General features: G+C 58.8%; 1 protein-coding gene across 2 annotated transcripts in view; it reads right to left on the minus strand.

Moving 5' to 3' along the window:
* Positions 1-2,883: 2,883 nt before the first annotated feature.
* FOXK1 (forkhead box K1) overlaps positions 2,884-18,216 on the minus strand; it is a 52,691-nt gene continuing 37,358 nt past the window's right edge. Inside the window, exons 3-9 of one of the 2 annotated variants that reach the window (XM_043455151.1) lie at positions 12,781-12,976; positions 12,285-12,431; positions 11,649-11,842; positions 11,121-11,287; positions 10,732-11,016; positions 9,736-9,960; positions 2,884-9,229 (exon numbers count right to left, since the gene is read on the minus strand). In XM_043455151.1, the coding sequence (XP_043311086.1) occupies positions 8,976-9,229; positions 9,736-9,960; positions 10,732-11,016; positions 11,121-11,287; positions 11,649-11,842; positions 12,285-12,431; positions 12,781-12,976 (1,468 nt within the window). In that variant the 3' untranslated portion in view covers positions 2,884-8,975. The remainder of the gene's footprint in view (positions 9,230-9,735; positions 9,961-10,731; positions 11,017-11,120; positions 11,288-11,648; positions 11,843-12,284; positions 12,432-12,780; positions 12,977-18,216) is intronic. The other variant, XM_043455152.1, reaches the window with a different exon arrangement.

Raw genomic sequence — 18,216 nt, forward strand, 5'->3', positions numbered from 1 at the left:
GGGGCGTGGAGCCGCCTCACCTCGGAGCCATGTCGCTCGGAGCCCCGGCGCGGCTCCGGGCGCCGTTAGGGGCCTCAGCCCAGCGCTCCCGTTCCGGGTTCTGTCCCACAAACGCCGTCCGCTCCGTCGCCGGCAGGTCTTGTGTGCAGCGCGGCTGAAACTGCTGCAGACACCGCGGCCGTGGGCTGGGTCTGTGTCCAGAAGTTTGCAAGGAACAGCGGCAGCTCTTAGAAGTTCCTTTCTAAAATTCCCATTTCATTTTTTGCATCTAATGTAGGCTGTACCTGTCGCTTAAGAAAAAAACAACTTAACCCCCACCATAATCACAGTTTCTGGGTATCTCGTTTTACAGATGAGAGCAACAGGCTCAGAGAAGGAAGGTCAAATTCTAGTAAATTCTGAAAGGTGTGTTGGCCACAGTGTTTCCACCCTGCAGACCTCGTGGGGACACAGGGCAGGTCCTCTGCGCTGTGACAGTCCAGCGTGATAAATGCTGTCACAGCCGAACCAGGAGGAGTTCTCTGTGAGGGCCGGGTGCCTCAGATGAGTCCCGAGGGTGTCAGGCCAAGGGGTGGGAGGGGAAGGCAGAGGGAAGGTCCTGAAGGCAGCATGAAGGCCTGCTTCCCAGGACTTACATACGCCTGAGCGCCGCCTGCTGTCTGGCAGGAGAGAATGGACTGGGGGGGGGGGGGGGGGGGGGGGGCGTGTAGAAAGGGCTGATCCAGAGTGAATGTGTGTGTGTGTGTGCGCGTGCGTGTGCATGGGTGTGTAGAAGGGGCTGATCCAGAGGAGGGAGGGAAGGAGGGAGGCTTCCTGAGTTAGGTAAGGGCCACCCGAGGAGGAACAGGGAAAAACCAAGGGCACCAATAGCTTTCTGCTTTCAGGGTGGTGCCGTTCCCTCGGCCATGGGGCAGGAGAGAATGAAGAGGGTTGTGGAGTCATTCATTCATGGGACAAGCAATTCTGGTGTCCCTGCGCTCTGCTCGGCAGTGTTTTAAGTTCTGGGAAACGGGGGAGGCTAAGTCCCTGTCCTCACGGAATTGACAGCCAGAAACACGGCTATCAAATACGTAACCATGTGCAGCTCAGTGGTGACAAACGCTCTGGAGGGATGATGAAGGGAGGAGAGGAGGAGGGTAAGGTTGGGTGTCTTTGGATAGGGCACATCAGCGAGGCCTTGGAAGGGTGAGCAGCGGGGAAGACCCTGGATGGGGGAAAAGGGGGACAGCTCAGCGCTCATCAGGAAGGGAACTGGGGAAGGGAGCCTGGCCACAGGCTGTCTCTGAAAGCCTGCCACGTACCGCACAGCAGCTGTCTCGCCTCTTACGAGGAGGGCTGTTACTGAAGGAGGTGGCTGACACTAAAGAACAGCCTCAGGGCCCAAGGTCATACCTGTAGGAAGAGGAGGGATCCGAACTGGCATCCAGACTCCCGGTCAGCTCGGAGTCACTCTGCCCGCTGCCTGATGAGGAGCGGCTGGCGAAGTGGGAGGACAGCCAGGGACACACGGGGTCCCAGAGGCTGCAGGATGCGGGGTTGAGTTCCAAGTGCCGCGGGGAGGCTGAGCGAGGTCAGCCTGACTCGGGGCACCTGGCGTCCATCTGCGGCTGGTGTGGAGATGGAAGGCAAGTCATTTCATTAGAAGATTCGACAAGGAACTGCAGCAAGGTGTGAGGGAACGGAGAGGGAGGAGGGGGAGCAGCTGCTCCTGATGCTGGGAGGGAGGGAAGAGGGCGGGAGGGTCGCAGTCCGGGACCACCAAGTGCTGTCCGCTGCTGTCCTCAGGACGCCTGCTGGAGCTGAAGAAAGCCCTCCGGGCACGCCCCCCCACCCCACACACCCTGCATCAGGCTGCCTGGAACCACGAGACAGCACGGCAGGCTGGGTCTGCAGCTAGCAGACGGTAGCCTGACAACCACGACACGTGGTTCTGGTGGGAGTCTGCTGGTTCCCTCAGCCACGCGCAGGCTGGAGTCCAGGGCTGACTGCACTGGGGCGGATGCTCACTCACTTCTCGTTGGTCCACACCCAGGGTCACAGGGGAGCTTAGCTTTCACTGGGAGCTGTGTCCTCTCTCCCCACACACATCCAACTGAATTACCAAGGGTGATATTTGACTGTTTCTTACAAAAACATTGCATTTGTGTAAAATGCTATTTTAAGGTCTTCATCAAAAACAAACCTTTTAAGACCTCAACAGTTAAAAAAAGATGCTAATTAGCCAATGTAGCTCCCGAAATTCACCACTCTCGCTCTTGCTTGCTATATGGCTGCACCCCCAACCTGTGATTAACCTGTTACTGTGGCATTAAGTCTTCACTGATCCCCCCTCTGGAACGGTGGTGGAGTTCCAGAAGGAGGAGGAGAGGTGCTGGAAGCTCAGTTAGCACCGCAGGCCACTGCGCGATCTGAAAGGCACATGAGTTATAAACACTGGGGAACCTTGACGAGGACGGATCAGTGACGAATCTTCATCAGACCCTGGTCAGAGGCGGCCTGCAGCGCCGATGCCTGAGCGCCCCCTTCTGGTGATCTGTCAATCTGGCAGCACCAGGAGAAAGCATCTACTTGTTGGAAAAGACCCTGATGCTTGGAAAGATGGAAGGAACAAGGAGAAGGGGGCAACAGAGGATAAGATGGCTGGATGGCATCACTGACTCGATGGACATAAGTGTGACCAAGCTCCGGGAGTTGGTGATGGACAGGGAAGCCTGGGGTGCTGCAGCCCATGGGGTTGCAAAGAGTTGGATACAACAGAACAACTGAACAGTGAAAGAGCAGGCGGCGACTCCCCGCAGCTGAGGGGAGCTGAGTGTCTGGGGCACCTGCCTATCTGTCCGTCTGTCCCTCAGCAGTGCTCACAAGACCACACGGAGCCCGATGTCGTTTCTTTAATATATAATTTTATTTCTGGTTATAGAAACAAATGCTAAGAGGAGAGACAAAACTTCCCCGTCCACATACAACAATTTAATAGATAAAAGAACAGTTAAATGAAAAAAAAAAAAAGTAGAAATTTTAAAACTTTGTTATAGTTTTAAAACATTAACGTCTGGTACAATTAGAAATCACATTCAGATCTCAAACATTTTTTTAAAAAAGTATGGCTCCTTATTAAAAAAAAAAATACTGTATCCCATTTGAAATGAAAATGCAGGCCGGCCTAGCTGAGGTGAGTCCCCCCCTACCTGCACCCACCCCCCCCCCCCCGCCCTGCCCAGGTGTTGGGGTGTGTGTCCCTGCTGGGTGCCCCAGAGGCCAGAACCCACATGCAGACGGTGAAACACGGCCACGTGACGTGACTTCAGCCTCCCACCCAACACACCACGGAGCCTAAGTCCCACTCTACAGGATACTGCCACTTTTTTAAAGCACTGATGATTAAACATATTGTGGAAAAAACTTGAGACGGCCACCATGAAAAAAAAAAAACAAACCAAAAATGCACACAGACACGACCCCTAACAACACCCGCCCCCGCTAAAGGATCTTTACAGGCTAATTGTCAGATAAGAAAACACAATCAGTGCTGGGTTTATCCCTTGCCCACCCGCGTCAAGCTGCTCGGGATCTGGGTCTGAATATAAGCAAGAATCAAGGACACACTTTCGTCTCTCCTCCCTGTCCCTGTCCTAAAGCAGAAACGAAGCAGGGTCGGTCCCCCTTGACCAGGTACCCAGAAAGCCCATCCTGGAAGGAAGCTGGGAGAGGCCAGACTTAAGAATGTTTGATTTTTAAATCCTATAACTTTTGTTGGCCAACTTAAATCAGAAATTTAGAGGCTAAGATCTTAAGAAGCCACAGGCGTAGTTCCATAGCCTTTTGGCCAGTTAACTTCATGCACAAGAAATCCATTTCAGGTTCACAGGCCTCATTCCAGCTCAGCCAATATGCTCAGAATTTGGGGACAGCTCATAGCATTCCTTGGGGGTCACGGCAACAGCTTGAGAGGGGCCAGTCTTATCACTGCAGCTAAGAAAGTAAGTAAGTGAGTGAAAGTTGCTCAGTCGTGTCCAACTTTGTTACCCCATGGACTATACAGTCCATGGACTTCTTAGGCCAGAATACTGGAGTGGGTAGCCTTTCCCTTCTCCAGGGGACCTTCCCAACCCAGGGATCGAACCCAGGTCTCCCGCATTGCAGGCAGATTCTTTACCAGCTGAGCCACCAGCAACTAAGAAAAACCTTCACATAAGCAGCATGGAATCTTTAGCGAGTGGGACCACCAAGATGTTAGCCCAGGGGGGTCACAGTGCTAAACAACCACATCCCTCTTGGGTCTGGACTCCCCTGCACTTTTTACTGTTTCTCATGCAGAGTGAACCACCAATAAATATTTGGATGAGTCTAATGAGCCACCGATTGCAGAAAAAGCATCTCAAACAAAGAATAATGACCTAGAATTCTTCCAATTCTATTTTGACTCTTAAGATAACGCATCTGGGGCAAGAGAGTGATAATAGCTTCAAGACCTCTTGTCTCCCTTGGGAGCAAAAGGGTGATGGAGGGTGTAACCTGAAGAAGAAGAAGAAGGGTGTAACCGGCTGGTTGGGGGCGGGGGTGGGGGTGAGGGGTCCCATGCAGCCAGTGTTCAGCCCATTAACCAAAGTAGAGAAGCCTGTCTGCTGCCGCTCCCCGCCTCCCCCTCCGGAATTTGTCTTCTCAGGACCTATTCCCAGTTGCTTCCCGCATGACAAGCAGGTCCAAGGAATGAATGAAATCCTCTGAGCGAGGTTCCTCCCTGGAGAAAAAGAAAGATGCCTAAAATCAAAGTGCCTGCAGCCCTCAGTCTTCCCTAGAATACTGAGAGGGAGAGGAAAAGACGCTGAGCACCCTAAGGCTCGCCTACTTGAGGTCTCCAGCTCAGGGCCGCGTGAAGACAAGAGCACAGACGTCCCTCCTGGTCAGCGCTGAGCCTGCAGGAGGCCTCCTGTCTCCCGGTGGTGGGCGGGGCCAGGCCTGCAGCTGGGGGGCGGGGCCAGGCCTGCAGCTGGGGGCGGGGCCAGGCCTGCAGCTGGGGGCAGGGGCAGGGCAAGTTCTGCAGACAATCAGACCTCACTGCGGCTGCTGGGACATTCACTCGGACACGATGGGGACGGAGCGGCGGTCTTGTCAAACCCAGAGACACGAATCCTTCCAACCTCTCCCCTCTGCTGAGTCTCCTATGTCCCCGGGGATGAGGGCAGGAGGGGATGACCCCGTGTGTGGGGGCAGAGCGGAGCCTCAGCCTGAGCCCAGCGTACAGGCTTTCCACAGGGTCGCCCCGACAGCCTGGCGGTGCTGGGGGGCGGCAAGTGACCGTCCTCAGCAGAAGAGCAAAACTACTTTCCCCAAACACACTCAGCCAACGGGCCGGCTTTCTGTTTACATTCAGAGCAGACGCTCGTGGTGTGTGTCAAACACAGCATGCTGAAGGGCGGCGGTGACTCCGGGTGGGCCCCTCACGGTCAGATGAGGCCAGCCCAGGGGCTGCGTGGTGACGGATGGCCCAGACTGGCCCTCGGACCCAGAGGGGAGCAGCTTCTGGGGGTGAGAGAAAAGGCAAGAGGTTGGGGCCCCGGCGGGAAGGGCAGGTCCGCATGATGCAAACAGGCCTGGAGGAGGGGACCAGTGAGATGAGAAGAGTTCACGAAACGCGTGAGCAGCCTGAGGACCATGGACAGAGGCCACCGCTCCCCTCCACCCCCCAGAGAGCCCCCTCCTCCTGGGGTCCGTCCCCGCCTCGTAGCAGCACGTGTGAGTAACATAAATGACGCGTGGTAAGTTACCTGGCTTCTGGGCAGAGGTATCCCCGAGGGCGGCCTCGAGCAGCTGGCCGCGAGGGCTCGGCTCCCACTGGCACCCCCGCCCCCCCCCCCCCCCCCCCGGGGCCTGTCTAGCAGCTCCATCCATTCCTACTTGCACCGCCTCACCATCATTTTTGGTAACTTATTCTGGAACAGGTAGCGCGCGGCTTAGCTGGCACTTAAGCCATGGGAGGCAGCCGTGAGCTTGATGGCGCCCGAAGCCTGTTCCCGGGGGCACGGCAGTCCCCATCCCAGACGAAGCCGTCTCCGGGCAAAGCAGAACCTGGGGCTTGGGAAGAAGACAGCTCCTTCTCCGCCTCAACCGCCCCTCAGGCTAAACCCTAAAGGATTCGCGCAAAGGACCCTCTTCTCTAACACACGCTCACATTCCGTCTTGTCTTTGCCTCCAAAAAGGAAGAAACTGACCAAAGAAAAAAAGCCAAAAAATTCTTTCTCCCCCTAAATTTCAAGGGGCCACTGAAGGAATTTCTGTCTAGAGACCTCGGGACGCGCCCTGGGAGCCGGGAGGCTCACTCTGACCCGTCCACGCAGACCTTTCTTTAGGGGAAGTGAGAGCGCCAGCTGACCAAGGCCTGCTGTGACCTAAACCAATCTCCCTCCAGGCCCAGCGGGGTCTGGGTAAGCAGCCAGCAGCCTGGTGGCCCCACCAAGCCCACCTCCTCCCGCCTGAGAATCACCAGTGCATGCTGATTAGCAGCTCAGACGTCCACTTTTCACCTTCTCCATTTGGCTTAATTCTGAAGTAGAAAAAACCACCTCCCACAAACAGCACACTGCGAACGGGAGCCACCCAGGCGGCAGAAAGACTGTGGATCCCCTGCCACGAGGGAAGAGGTGGTGACGGTGTCCGGCCCGGGTGGGCCCCCTAGTGCGAATCCGACCTCATAGGGGATCCTGGGGTGGGGGCGGGGGGGGACAGATGGTCTGAACCCTGACCACTGGCTCCACACTCGACAACGCCAGGCGACCCGGAGCTTCACGTAGAGATGCAGGTGGCGGATGAGGGACACTCAGTGTCCACCCTGGGCCCGCGAGCTGGTGACACTGGCCGGAGGGGAGGGCGCTCGGCAGGGTAAGGGCAGGGATTTCTGGGACTCCCCGCCGTGCAGAGCGGCGCCCTCCCGTGTCTGGCGCTGGTAAAGGTGACGACTTGTGGAGTGCAGCCGGACAGGCGGGCCTGGTACCCGGATGGAGAGTGAGCTGCTGTGATGACAGGGCCCGAGCCGCCCACCCAGCCTACCCTCTGCAGAGTCCAGCCCCTGTGTGGCCCGAGGAGGCCATGGCCCCAGTGTCAGGCCAGGTTGACTTTCCAGCCTCGGGTGGGTCAGTCCACATGCCACAACCCAGGTGTGTGGAAGGCCATGGCTCCCGGCTCTCCTGGCCGCTCTGGCTCCTGCGGACACGTGTGGCGGGGGCAGGTGTGGACCCACGGCCTGGGGGACTCTGAGGAGACCAGGGATCTTTCCGGCTACAGCAGCATCTTCCCTGGGGAGCTGCCCACTCCTGACCTCCTGGTCTCAGGACAAGTGCTGGCGGGTGCCATGGGCCGTCTGGGGAGATGACCAAAAGCTACCCAGAGGCTCACCAGGAACCTGGAGTGGCTGGTCCCCTGGACCTGGCCCCACAGGGTCCCTTCTGCCCAGAAGGAGCTAAAAAGGCACACGCTCGCCACGTGGCAGAACGTCCCTGAGGACACCCCGTCCGGTCTCCCTCCCAGTTCCAACCACGCACACCTCCCGCCTCCACTCCTTTCTCCCTGAACCACAGCCAGAATGAAACAGTGAGGGTGTCAACGATAACACACAGAAACCCAAACCCCTCGAAGTCAGAACACAGGGCGTCGGGCCAGACTGGTCGGGCCAGGCGGAGGGGCCAGAGCGGGGCGGGTTCTCCGGCCGGCTGGCCTGGCGTCTGTCTCCGGGGGAGGCGAGCTGTGGCCCAGAGGACGGTCTGTGAGCGAGCAGGCCCAGGCTGAGCAGTGATGGAAGAGAAAGAGACGACGGCCCCCCAGCCCTGCCCAGGACCTGCGGGGCCAGCCCAGCGGTGCCGGAGGCCTGTCTCGACCCGCTGACTCTCACGCTCTGCACTCACCCCAGACAGGAAGCCACAGAGAACGCCGGGGCGGCAGAGCCAGTTCTGGTCAGTAACGGCAGGCAAGCTGTTGGGCAGTAGAGACCCTGGTAGCTGGTGAGGAGGCTGGGTGGGCAGCCACGGGGCGCCCAGACGTCAGAGCCGCCAGGAAACGGTGCCACTTGGCATGACAGTCCTCCCGCGGAGGTGGCCATCTCCTTCTGCCCCCAGCAAGCTGGTGTGGCCGGGACGAGGGCAGACGCTGCAGGCAGACCTCTCATCCAAACAGCTTCCTGCTTTGAGCTCCAGTCCGGGAGGTCGTCGGTCTTCCTTGAAGTTAGCAGACGGAGCGGCAAGAGTTCTCTCTGTGGGGACTGATGCCGGGAAGACCCACACCTTCCCAGCTGTTAAACCGTCTACGGGTGGAAACCTCAGGAACTGGCGATCCCTTCTTCATCTGTCTCAGGCCATCGGTGAAGCCTCAATTCCGCCTTTCAACAAAACCGGAAACACATGGGGCCCAAAGCCAGACCAGACCCGTCCCCTCCATCCAGTTAATGCTGACACTTTCGGGGTCACTTTAGAAGCAGCAGCGACAGGGACGGTCTGACAGCTGGCGGCTCTGCGTCTCTCTCGCCTGGGTCCAGTCGCTTACAGACAGGGCTGGTGCCCCCGGCCCGTGCTTCCGTCCCATCTGGGGATGAAGACCACTCTGGGAGCCTGGCTTCTGTGCAGGGCCGGGCCGCCTGGACACGTTCCCGGAGACGCTGGGCTGTGACCTTCTCCCCACGCCCTTGGCGAAAGGCTTGGGGAGATAAGGTGGTGCTGGGGGGGAGAAGGAAACAAAGACAAAGAATTCCAGAATCGTACAATCAGCTGTCTGAACGCGTTTATGTGTTTTTGTTTGAAACCAGAGCGGGGGTAGGAGACAGGTGCGGGAGGACAAGTGTCCGGGTGCAGGCGGATGGAGGCGTCCTGCCCGCCCGTGTGGCCCCGAGCTCGGCCCATCTCAGTCCCAGGGGCGGCGGGGTCAGCCGCCCCGCTCCGGCCCTGGAGCTCCGTCTGGCGTGTGTCCCACTCCACCTCCACGCCGCGACGTCACTCCCCGGTCCCGGGGCCCTGCGCGCCGGCGGCTGCCATCACGCCGGCCTGTGCAGTCACAGTCCCCACGGGCTCCTCCACTCGGGACCTCTTGACCTCGGGCTCCCCGGTGGGGGAGGCGGAGGCGGCGGTGGGGGGCGCCGTGCTGGTGGCCGCCGGTTCCTCGGGCCCCACCTCGCACACGCGTGTGACCACCACTGGCGTGGACGAGCTGGCCTGGGCCGCGAGGAGCTGCAGAGGGCTGGTGAGGGCTAGGGTGGAGAGAGAGAGAGTCACGCTGGGGAGCTGGGCAAACCAGCGCTGCCACGCCAGGGCGGGGAGGGAGAGGCGAGGGGCCCGCTCCCCGGCACGCTTGGCGCCTCCGGGTACGGCCAGCAGGCAGCTCCCGGGGAGAGCCCCTCCTGGCCCCCACCACGCGGGGCCTCCAACCCTGTGCCCCCTCTTTCGGTTGCTTCCGTGCCAGGATCCCCCTGGACACCCTGACGGCTCCCACATCACCCCAGCGGGTCGGGCCCTGGGCCTCGGAGCGCCCCCGCCCCCTGCACGGTGCCAAGTGCCTTCCCATCCCTCTGACTCTGCCCCTGCACTGTGCTCCCTCGGGGCTGCCTTGGCCTCAAATCCCAGCCCGGACCCAGAGTGAGCGCTCAGGACACTGGCCGGAGGAACTGGGGGGACACGCTCGCTGCACTGACCCTGGCCAGGCCGGCACTCAGGGCTGAGGCGGGCAGAGAGGGGGCCGCCCCAGGCGGGGCCTCACCGTAAGCGTTGCCGGCGAGGCTGCTGGTGGGGACGGCGTGCTTGCCGTTCTGAGTGACGGCGCGGATCGGGAGGTGGTGCTGCCCCAGGGTCACTGGCGTGGCTGGCTGCAGGATGGCGACCGTGTGTCCCGGGACCCCCGGGGCCATCTGACTAGCCACCGTCTGGATCACCCGGCTGGCGGCGGGGATGGTGGCGAGTGCGATGGTGGGCTTCTCTTCCAGGCCTGTGGGGGCGGCACGCATCAGAGCCACGGTCACGGCCCCGCGGGGGTGCCCCCGGGGGATGGGTGGCCAAGGTCCCACAGCCTGGACACTGGGCAAAGACCTGGGTTCTCAGCAGGAAACCCCCACTGATGGAATGTTTTGAAACAAGAGAAATACAAGCCACAGGGTTTCAGGTAGAAATTTAAATACTGCATACTTTGACCAAAGCAAGTTTAATCTGAGAAAGCAAGCGTATTGTTTGGAATGAAATGACTTGCACCTGGAGCTATAACCTAGCTTTCTCTCACCAAAATGTTGTCGTTAAGACGGGATCAGAAGGGACGTCACTGCTGGGATGAGCCGCCAGCCGTCCCTAAGATGCTGCTTGATTTAGTGTTGGCTCCAGGGCCTCTGACAGCACTGCTCGTGTTCCCAACAGTCACTGCGTTAATCCCCTGGGACCCTGACTTCTAACTCAGGACTCGTGACTCTCGCTCTGAAGGACATCTAAGGAGCCCTCACTGGGGGGCTCCAGTCTGAGGCCACACACCTAGTCCAGGGGTGCCCGGTGCCCCAGATGCTGCTTGCGGGGAGTGGCATTTCAAAAGATGATCAGCGCTGCTTCATGGGAACGTTCCCCCCAGAAAACAGGGGAAGGGACAAGAGGCGGCCCCACAGAGACACCCTGCCCGAGATGGCCTGAGCCCCATGGCCCAGGCTGACGACTCCACCTTCTGAAGACCCACGAGACCCAGATGCGACCCACCAAGGTGACCGTACAGGCAGCTCACCTCTCGCCTCGCCGCCCAGGTCCAGCACAGCCGCGCCCGCCGCCTCGTGGGCGCCCCCTGCCGCGGCCTGGCTGGCGAGAATGTATCCGTTGGCGGAGCTGGCGGAGGTGGTGACCACCCTGAGCATGGTGACCGGGGGCGCCTGCTGCACCACATGGATGGCGTGGCCCGAGGGCTGCTGGGCCGCCACGATGGACGCCGGCATGTAGGCGACGGGCTTGGCCACCAAGCTGGGCGGCCGGGGCGGCACGGCCATGATCACCGGCTGGGCACTGACCGGAGAGCCTGCAGAGGAGGGGCCGGGTCAGCGGGGCCCCGCACGCGCCCTGCTGGGGGGCTCGCAGCTTTGAGTCCTGGGACATCAGACGAGAGGGCGAGGCCGGGCTTACCGGGTGCGCTTTGGGAATAGCGGTACTCGGGAACAGAAGCTAACTTGGCCCCAAAGTCAGGGTCGTGTGGAATGGGCGAGCCCTCCCGGGACAGGCACTCTGGAGTCTGCAGGCCACTGGAACGTGGGGACATCAGCCCGGGGTGGGTGGGTGAAGCTGGGGCGCTCCTAGGAGATGGGGAGACAGGACTGTGGCAGTGAGCACGTCCGACTGCTGCCCGACCCTGACGCTCCGTAGCCACAGCCGGCCGCCTGCCGCATAAACCACAGGCCCATGATCCGGGGCCCAGCGAAGGCCACGACCAGCGCGTTCACCTCCGACGGGCCCGGCCAGGCCCCCAGGAAAGCGGCTTGTGCTTCTACATTAAGAACAGCAGCTTGCTGGGAACCGCCCCCGGGACAAACTGACACCCGGAGAGCAGAGGTCATCATGGGAGTCCGGCCGACACCCCCTCCCTGCCTCTCGGGCCGAGCTGGTCTCTCCGAGAAAAGGTGAAGCGGTTTCACTGGCCGCAGCCGCGGGGCTCACCTGGACGACAGCGGCCCGAAGGGGGTGCGGAAGCAGGAGACGCCCCGCTGCCTCCGTTTCCGGAACGCCTGCTCCACCAGCTTGGTCTCCGAGGCAGGGTCTATCCGCCAAAAGGACCCCTTCCCTGGCTCCTCCTGGGAGCGAGGGACCTTGATGAAGTAGCGGTTCAGTGAGAGGTTGTGGCGGATGGAGTTCTGTGGGCAGAGCGGGGAGTCACCGGTCACGGCGGGTGTGGGTCTGACCCGCGCGGGGGCCCGGCCACCTGAGCTTGGGGTCAGGGCTGGAGGGGCCCCCAAGCACAGGTGTCACAGCGGTCGTGCCTGTGAAAATTCGGCAGGACTCACGAGCAGCCCTCACAGAAAAGCCAAAACATTTAGGACAAGCTCTAGTCCGGGGGACGCCAGGTTCAGAAAGCGTGCTGAACCAACTAACACACTGGATGAAGGCCTTATGAACCTGAACCAGAAAGGGTCTGTGGAGAGCGGGGAGGCGTGTCTGCAAGGCCACACAGGAGCGCCCCGTGCCCTGAGCCTGGGGACATCTTCCTGTCCGTGGGCTCCCCGGAGGGTCGATGTGGACTTCGGGGTGGGGGGGGCGGTCACAGTGCATGGCCCCGGGGATTGGGAAGGGGCTCACCTGCCAGCCCTTGTCGGCCGTGCGGTAGTAAGGGTAATGCTTGGTGATGTGTGCGTAGATGCCGCTCAGGGTCAGCTGTCGGTCCTGCGCGGACGAGATGGCCTGCACGATGAGCTGAGCGTAGGAGTACGGCGGCTTCGACTCGTCCTGGGGGCACAGACGAGGGGGTGAGCCGGGAGAGAGGCGTTTCCAATCCAGCCACCCCTCTCCGGCGAGGACACAGGTTCTCGGGGTGTCTAAGAACATCACCCCCACCTCCTCCTGGGGGTTTAGACTAGGAGGAGCCGATTCTGCCTCATGGGGGAAAGTCACGTTTGACTCTGAAATTTCTCACCTCCTCTGCAAACTGATTTAAGGACAGCTGTCTGATGGGAATGAACTAAGACTAAGCCAAGAGGTGAGAAGCCTGACGCCCTCCCGGAGGCCGTGAGGAGGCTCTGGAGCTGACCCGCCCGCGGACAGGACAAACGGGGCTCGGGGAGGGGGGCAGGGACACCTGCGCCTGCGGGGCACCGGCCAGCGCGCCCAGGGCTGAGACCTTGGGGCTGTCCCCTCCGGACGTGTCGGCCTGCTGCTCAGCGGCCCTCGCGGCGTACTCTGCGGCCAACTGCAGGTCGGAGGTCACGTTCTGGACGGAGCGGTAGCTGGAGGAGCCGGCCCCTCGGGGGCTGGCTGGGCAGGAGTTGGGGACACTGCGGAGAGAAAGGACACGTCCTGAGGTCCGACCCCGGACGGAGGAGGCCGCTGGTCCGGCCTAACCGGACGTCCGCGCTGCACCGAGGGGGCGCGGTGCGCTCACTCGGCCACACGGGGGCGCCCGAGGGGAGGCCGCGCGGAGACACGTGCTCGGCCGGTCCCCCCACCCCGCGCCCCCCTCCGGTGGGAAACCGCGCGCCTGTCCGGGGACGACAAGCGGCGGGGCTCCCCCTCCGTGCCGCAGTGCTTTCGGCGCAAAGGCCGCCCCGCCCAGGGCTCCACCAACAGGCGTGGCCGGGTTCCTGCCGCGAACAAGCAGGCTGCGGTTGTCAAGCCGTGTGTAAAGTTTGATTTTGAAAATTGAAAGTATTCAGAGAAAACCGCCATAAACTCTAAAAGTGGGTCACAAACCCAGGGCTGAAGTGCCCCGAGCTGGGGGCTGACCAGAGCTCGGTGGTCACGGTCTCCTTCCACGCATCCCCAGCGCCCCCTGCATCCGCCTCACCTGCAGGGGGGCCTCCCAGGCCCACTCCCCACAGCCCCGGAGGGCGTCTCCCTTCACTGTCCACGGGACAAGATGCCCCCAACTCCCCCGTAAGTCAAGTTCATATCAAAGCCCTCTGTTCCAGTTTCCTGGACACACACGCAGAGCCTCCTCTCTGGCTGGGCTGCTGTCTCTGGCTTCCCTGCCCTGCTCCTCCAAGGTGGGGAGCCCTCTGTGGCTCCTAGGAGGGGCTCAAGAGATAGTTACTGATCTCAGGGAGGGATGAAGGAAAAAGTAAAACACTGTGTCTGAGAAAAAGGGGGCAGTTGATATTAATAATGAATTCCACTACCGTCACCCCCTTTGGGGTTAGGAATCCCAGAAACCCAGGTGGGAATTTTCAGGAATCATTCCCCTCTCAACTAGACTCCGCAGATACAGAGACAGGTTAAGTTCTGCGAGTACAGACACTTTAACCAACAATAATAAACCAGCTGCTGAGAGGTAGGAAGCAGTAATAAAAGCAGCTCTTTCTGAATTTCATTTTGAACCAAACATACAAAACCCAAGCTTTTAAGGTAAGGTGGGAGGGGAGGGAAAGCGTCTTACTGGTAACACGTCTACACACTCAGCGTCAGGTTTCCCAATGTGTCCATCAGGGAACCAAACACCATAGCACATGGGGGTTCAACTCGGATGGGGGTGCGGAGAGGGGGCTCCTGAGAGTCTCTCCTGAAGAAGCTGCAGGACCCACCAGTGCAGAGGCGCCGGGGCACGGGCTCCAGTCCCAGACGCGTTCGGCACCGCTTTGGGCAACACTTGGTCTGACCACAGGGGCGAGAAGCGTCCCCCAGAAACATACCAGCCCCCAGCAGACAGATCAGGTGATGTCCAGTTTGGTGGGTGCACAGGGCTCCATCTGGGAAAACCTCGCTGGCATCTGACCTGTGTGACCCACGGGGCATCCTGACCAGTGCAGACGGCAGACGGGACTCTGGGCTTGGGCACTGGGGTCCACTGCCCGTCCCAAGTCCATACTTTGTAAAACATCTCAGAAGGTTTACATCGAACCCTCGAAAGGCAAAACCCAGAGGAAAGGCTGTCACCCCTCACAGAACAGTTTCCAGTGGAAACAGTGAACAGGCCGCAAGACTGGCTCTCCAGCGGGAGGGGAGGCTGGTGCTGACACCCTCCCCGGGGAAGCTTCCTCGGGCACAGGGCACCGCTGATGCCCGGAGGGCCTGGGGGGCTTGGCCTGGAGAACGTGTGTCCACGTGCATGGTGGCTCCAGCCTCAATAAGCCCCATTCAGTGTCCCCGCGGGCTGGCCTGGGCCCAGAGGGCTGTGCCTGGTACCCGGCCGCCCTGGGGTCACACGTCCAGGGGTGGGGGGTGGGGCAGAGCTGGAGGCAGGCGAGCAGGACATCTCTGGGCGGAGAACGTGCGATTCAGAGATGACTGGAGGAACTGACCAACACACTGAGTGTCCCCCAAGGGAGTTTCCTAGTCCACGTCAAATCCCCCGACCATCAGCACAACAGGGAAGATTCACAGAGTAAACACACGGGGCATCTCTAGACGGCACACGGCCGCTCAGGGGACAGTAACCAACACTTGTGACACTGGTCTCACCGTGCGGACAGGTGAGGAGGAAACGCCAAGCCCTGTATCCCACAGGTGGGCAGTCTGATGATCTGAGGCTGAGGAACCGGAGTGAGGAGGTGCTGAGGGGCCTGAGGACCGGGGGGCGTGGCCGGCCTGCAGAAGCCTCTGCTTTCTTCAGCTCAGTCGTGTCCAACTCTGCGACCCCATGGACTGTAGCATGCCCAGCTTCTCTGTCCTTCACCAACTCCCGGAGGTCACTCAAACTCATGTCCATTGAGTTGGTGATGCCATCCAACCATCTCATCCTCGGTCGTCCCCTTCTGCTCCCGCCTTCAATCTTTCCCAGCATCAGGGTCTTTTCCAATGAATTAGGTCTTCACATCAGGTGGCCAAAGCATTGGAGCTTCAGCCTCAGCATCAGTCCTTCCAATGAATATTCAGGACCGATCTCCTTTAGGATGGACTGGTTGGATCTCCTTGCAGTCCAAGGGACTTTCAAGAGTCTTCTCCAACACCATAGTTCAAAGCACCAATTCTTCGGTGCTCAGCTTTATGGTCCAACTCTCACATCTGTGCATGACTACTAGAAAAACCATAGCCTTGACTAGACAGACCTTTGTTGGTAAAGTAATGTCTCTGCTTCTTAATATGCTGTCTAGGTTGGTCATAACTTTTCTTCCCAGGAGTAAGCGTCTTTTAATTTCATGGCTGTAGTCACCATCTGCAGTGATTTGGGAGCCCAGAAAAATAAAGTCTGACTCTGTTTCCCTGTCTACTTGCCATGAAGTGATGGGACCAGATGCTATCTATGATCTTCATTTTTGAATGTTGAGTTTTAAGCCAGCTTTTTCACTCACCTCTTTCACTTGCATCAAGAGGCTCTTTAATTCCTCTTTGCTTTCTGTCATAAGGATGGTGTCATCTACATATCTTAGATTACTGATACTTCTCCCGGCAGTCTTGATTCCAGCTTGTGCTTCATCCAGCCCAGCATTTCACATGATGTACTCTGCGTATAAGTTAAGGAAGCAGGGTGACAATATACAGCCTGACGTACTCCTTTCCCGATTTGGAACCAGTCCACTGTTCCGTGTCCAGTTCTGTCGCTTCCTGACCTGCATGCAGGTTTCTCAGGAGGCAGGGCAGGCCAGTCTCTTGAATTTTCCACAGTCTGCTGTGACCACAGAGTCAGAGGCTTTGGCGTAGTTTAGTAAAGCAGATGTTTTACTGGAACTCTCTTGCTTTTTCTATGATCCAATGGATGTTGGCAATTTGATCTCTGGTTCCTCTGCCTTTTCTAAATCCAGCTTGAACATCTGGAATTTCTCAGTTCACATACTGTTGAAGCCTGGCTTGGAGAATTTTGAGCATTACTTTCCTAGCGTGTGAGATGAGTGCAGTTGTGTGGTAGTTTGAACATTCTTTGGGATTGCCTTTCTTTGGGATTAGAACGAAAACTGACCTTTTCCAGTCCTGTGACCACTGCTGAGTTTTCCAAATTTGCTGGCATATTGAGGGCAGCACTTTCTCAGCATCATCTTTCAGGATTTGAAATAGCTTAACTGGAATTCCATTGCCTCCACTAGCTTGGTTCGTTCTGATGCTTCCTAAGGCCCACTTGACTTCGAATTCCAGGATGTCTGGCTCTAGGTGAGTGATCACACCATCGTGGTTATCTGGGTCATTGAGATCTTTTTTGTATAGTTCTGTGTATTCTTGCCACCTCTCCTTAGTATCGTCTGCTTCTATTAGGTGCATAGGTCCTTTATTGTGTCCATCTTTGCATGAAATGTTCCCTTGGTATCTCTTGTTTTCTTGAAGAGATCTCTGTCTTTTAATCGCTGTTCTTAAAATCCTGTGGCTCAAGACCCTAATGAGTATTGTAAACAAAATGATCAAAGCTCAGGGTTTGATGGCCTCAGCATAAGCCGTTTATAGACGTCTCAGAGAGGCGACGGGCTTCCCTGGGGGCTCAGCTGGTAAAGAATCTGCCTGCAACGAGGGAGACCTGGGATGGGAAGATCCCCTGGAGAAGGAGCAGGCTACCCACCCCAGTATTCTGGCCTGGAGAATTCCATGGACTGTATTGTCCATGGGGTTGCAAAGAATCGGACACCAGTGAGCGACTTTCAGTCACTCACTCACTCAAGAGAGGTGACTTCAAACCAGACCGGCTGCTGAGCTGCCCACAAAACTAAGAAACTGCCAAGAGCTGCGTGGCTCTTGTGGGTGAACTGCTCAACCAAGGCCACGTTGAAACCGTCTAACGTGCAGCCATGAGCGATGCGGTGACAAGGGAAGGGGCAGAGAGAGGGACAGGAGGAAAAACAAGCAGCAGGACCCTCTGGGCTCCACAGCGCCCTTCCGGGGCGGGGTCACAGTACTGACACCCATCAGATGAGCACTCTGCACGTTCACACCAAGAGGCCCCTGTAGACACGGCCTTCTCTCCAGGAGCATCACTGAGGGGTTTGCACTTTCTGAAACATCTCTATTTTGTGTAGTGCGCACACAGTATTTCTGTAATCTGGGGGGAAAACAAAGAACAGGCCAAGAGAATTCACGGAGGCCACTTTCTCAGAGCTCTCTTCAGCAGGTCTGGGCCCCTGAAAGAGAAACTATGCTGCGAAACCTCGGGAAGTGACTGCAGAAGGGGGAGCTGGTGTCTGAAACGCACGTTGTCCCTGTGAGAACAGACCTCCCAGGCCTCTCTCTCCTGGCAGGCAGGGGGCAGGTCCGGGAGGGCAGGGGGCCCCAGGCCGCCCTCTGCTCCTCCCCCGCGCTCTGCCTGCTTCCTGAACCACAGCAGTCATCTGGAAAGGAAGGGCCCCCCACAGCAGGATGCCAGGCGGGTGTTGCCCCGAAGGCACACCCAGGAACACACGAGGCAGGATCTTTTCAGGGCCCCAGCGTCCCCTCGGAGACTGGACTGCAGCACAAGCCCAGCCCACCTCTCGACAATTTACAGCCAAAAGGCCCCCTGGCACGGATTCCTGGAGAGGCAGGAAGAGAACCACAAAGAACATGGAAGGCCGTATCTTTCTGTGTTGATGAGCCAATTTTTATCTTTCCCCAGTTTCCAGATGGGGAAAGGGACCAGGTGGGTGTGGGGGTGCAGGGCGGGGGGACGGGGGTTGCGGTGAGGGCC

This window comes from Cervus canadensis, chromosome 32 (assembly GCF_019320065.1).
Source record: "Cervus canadensis isolate Bull #8, Minnesota chromosome 32, ASM1932006v1, whole genome shotgun sequence".
Taxonomy (NCBI): domain Eukaryota; kingdom Metazoa; phylum Chordata; class Mammalia; order Artiodactyla; family Cervidae; genus Cervus; species Cervus canadensis.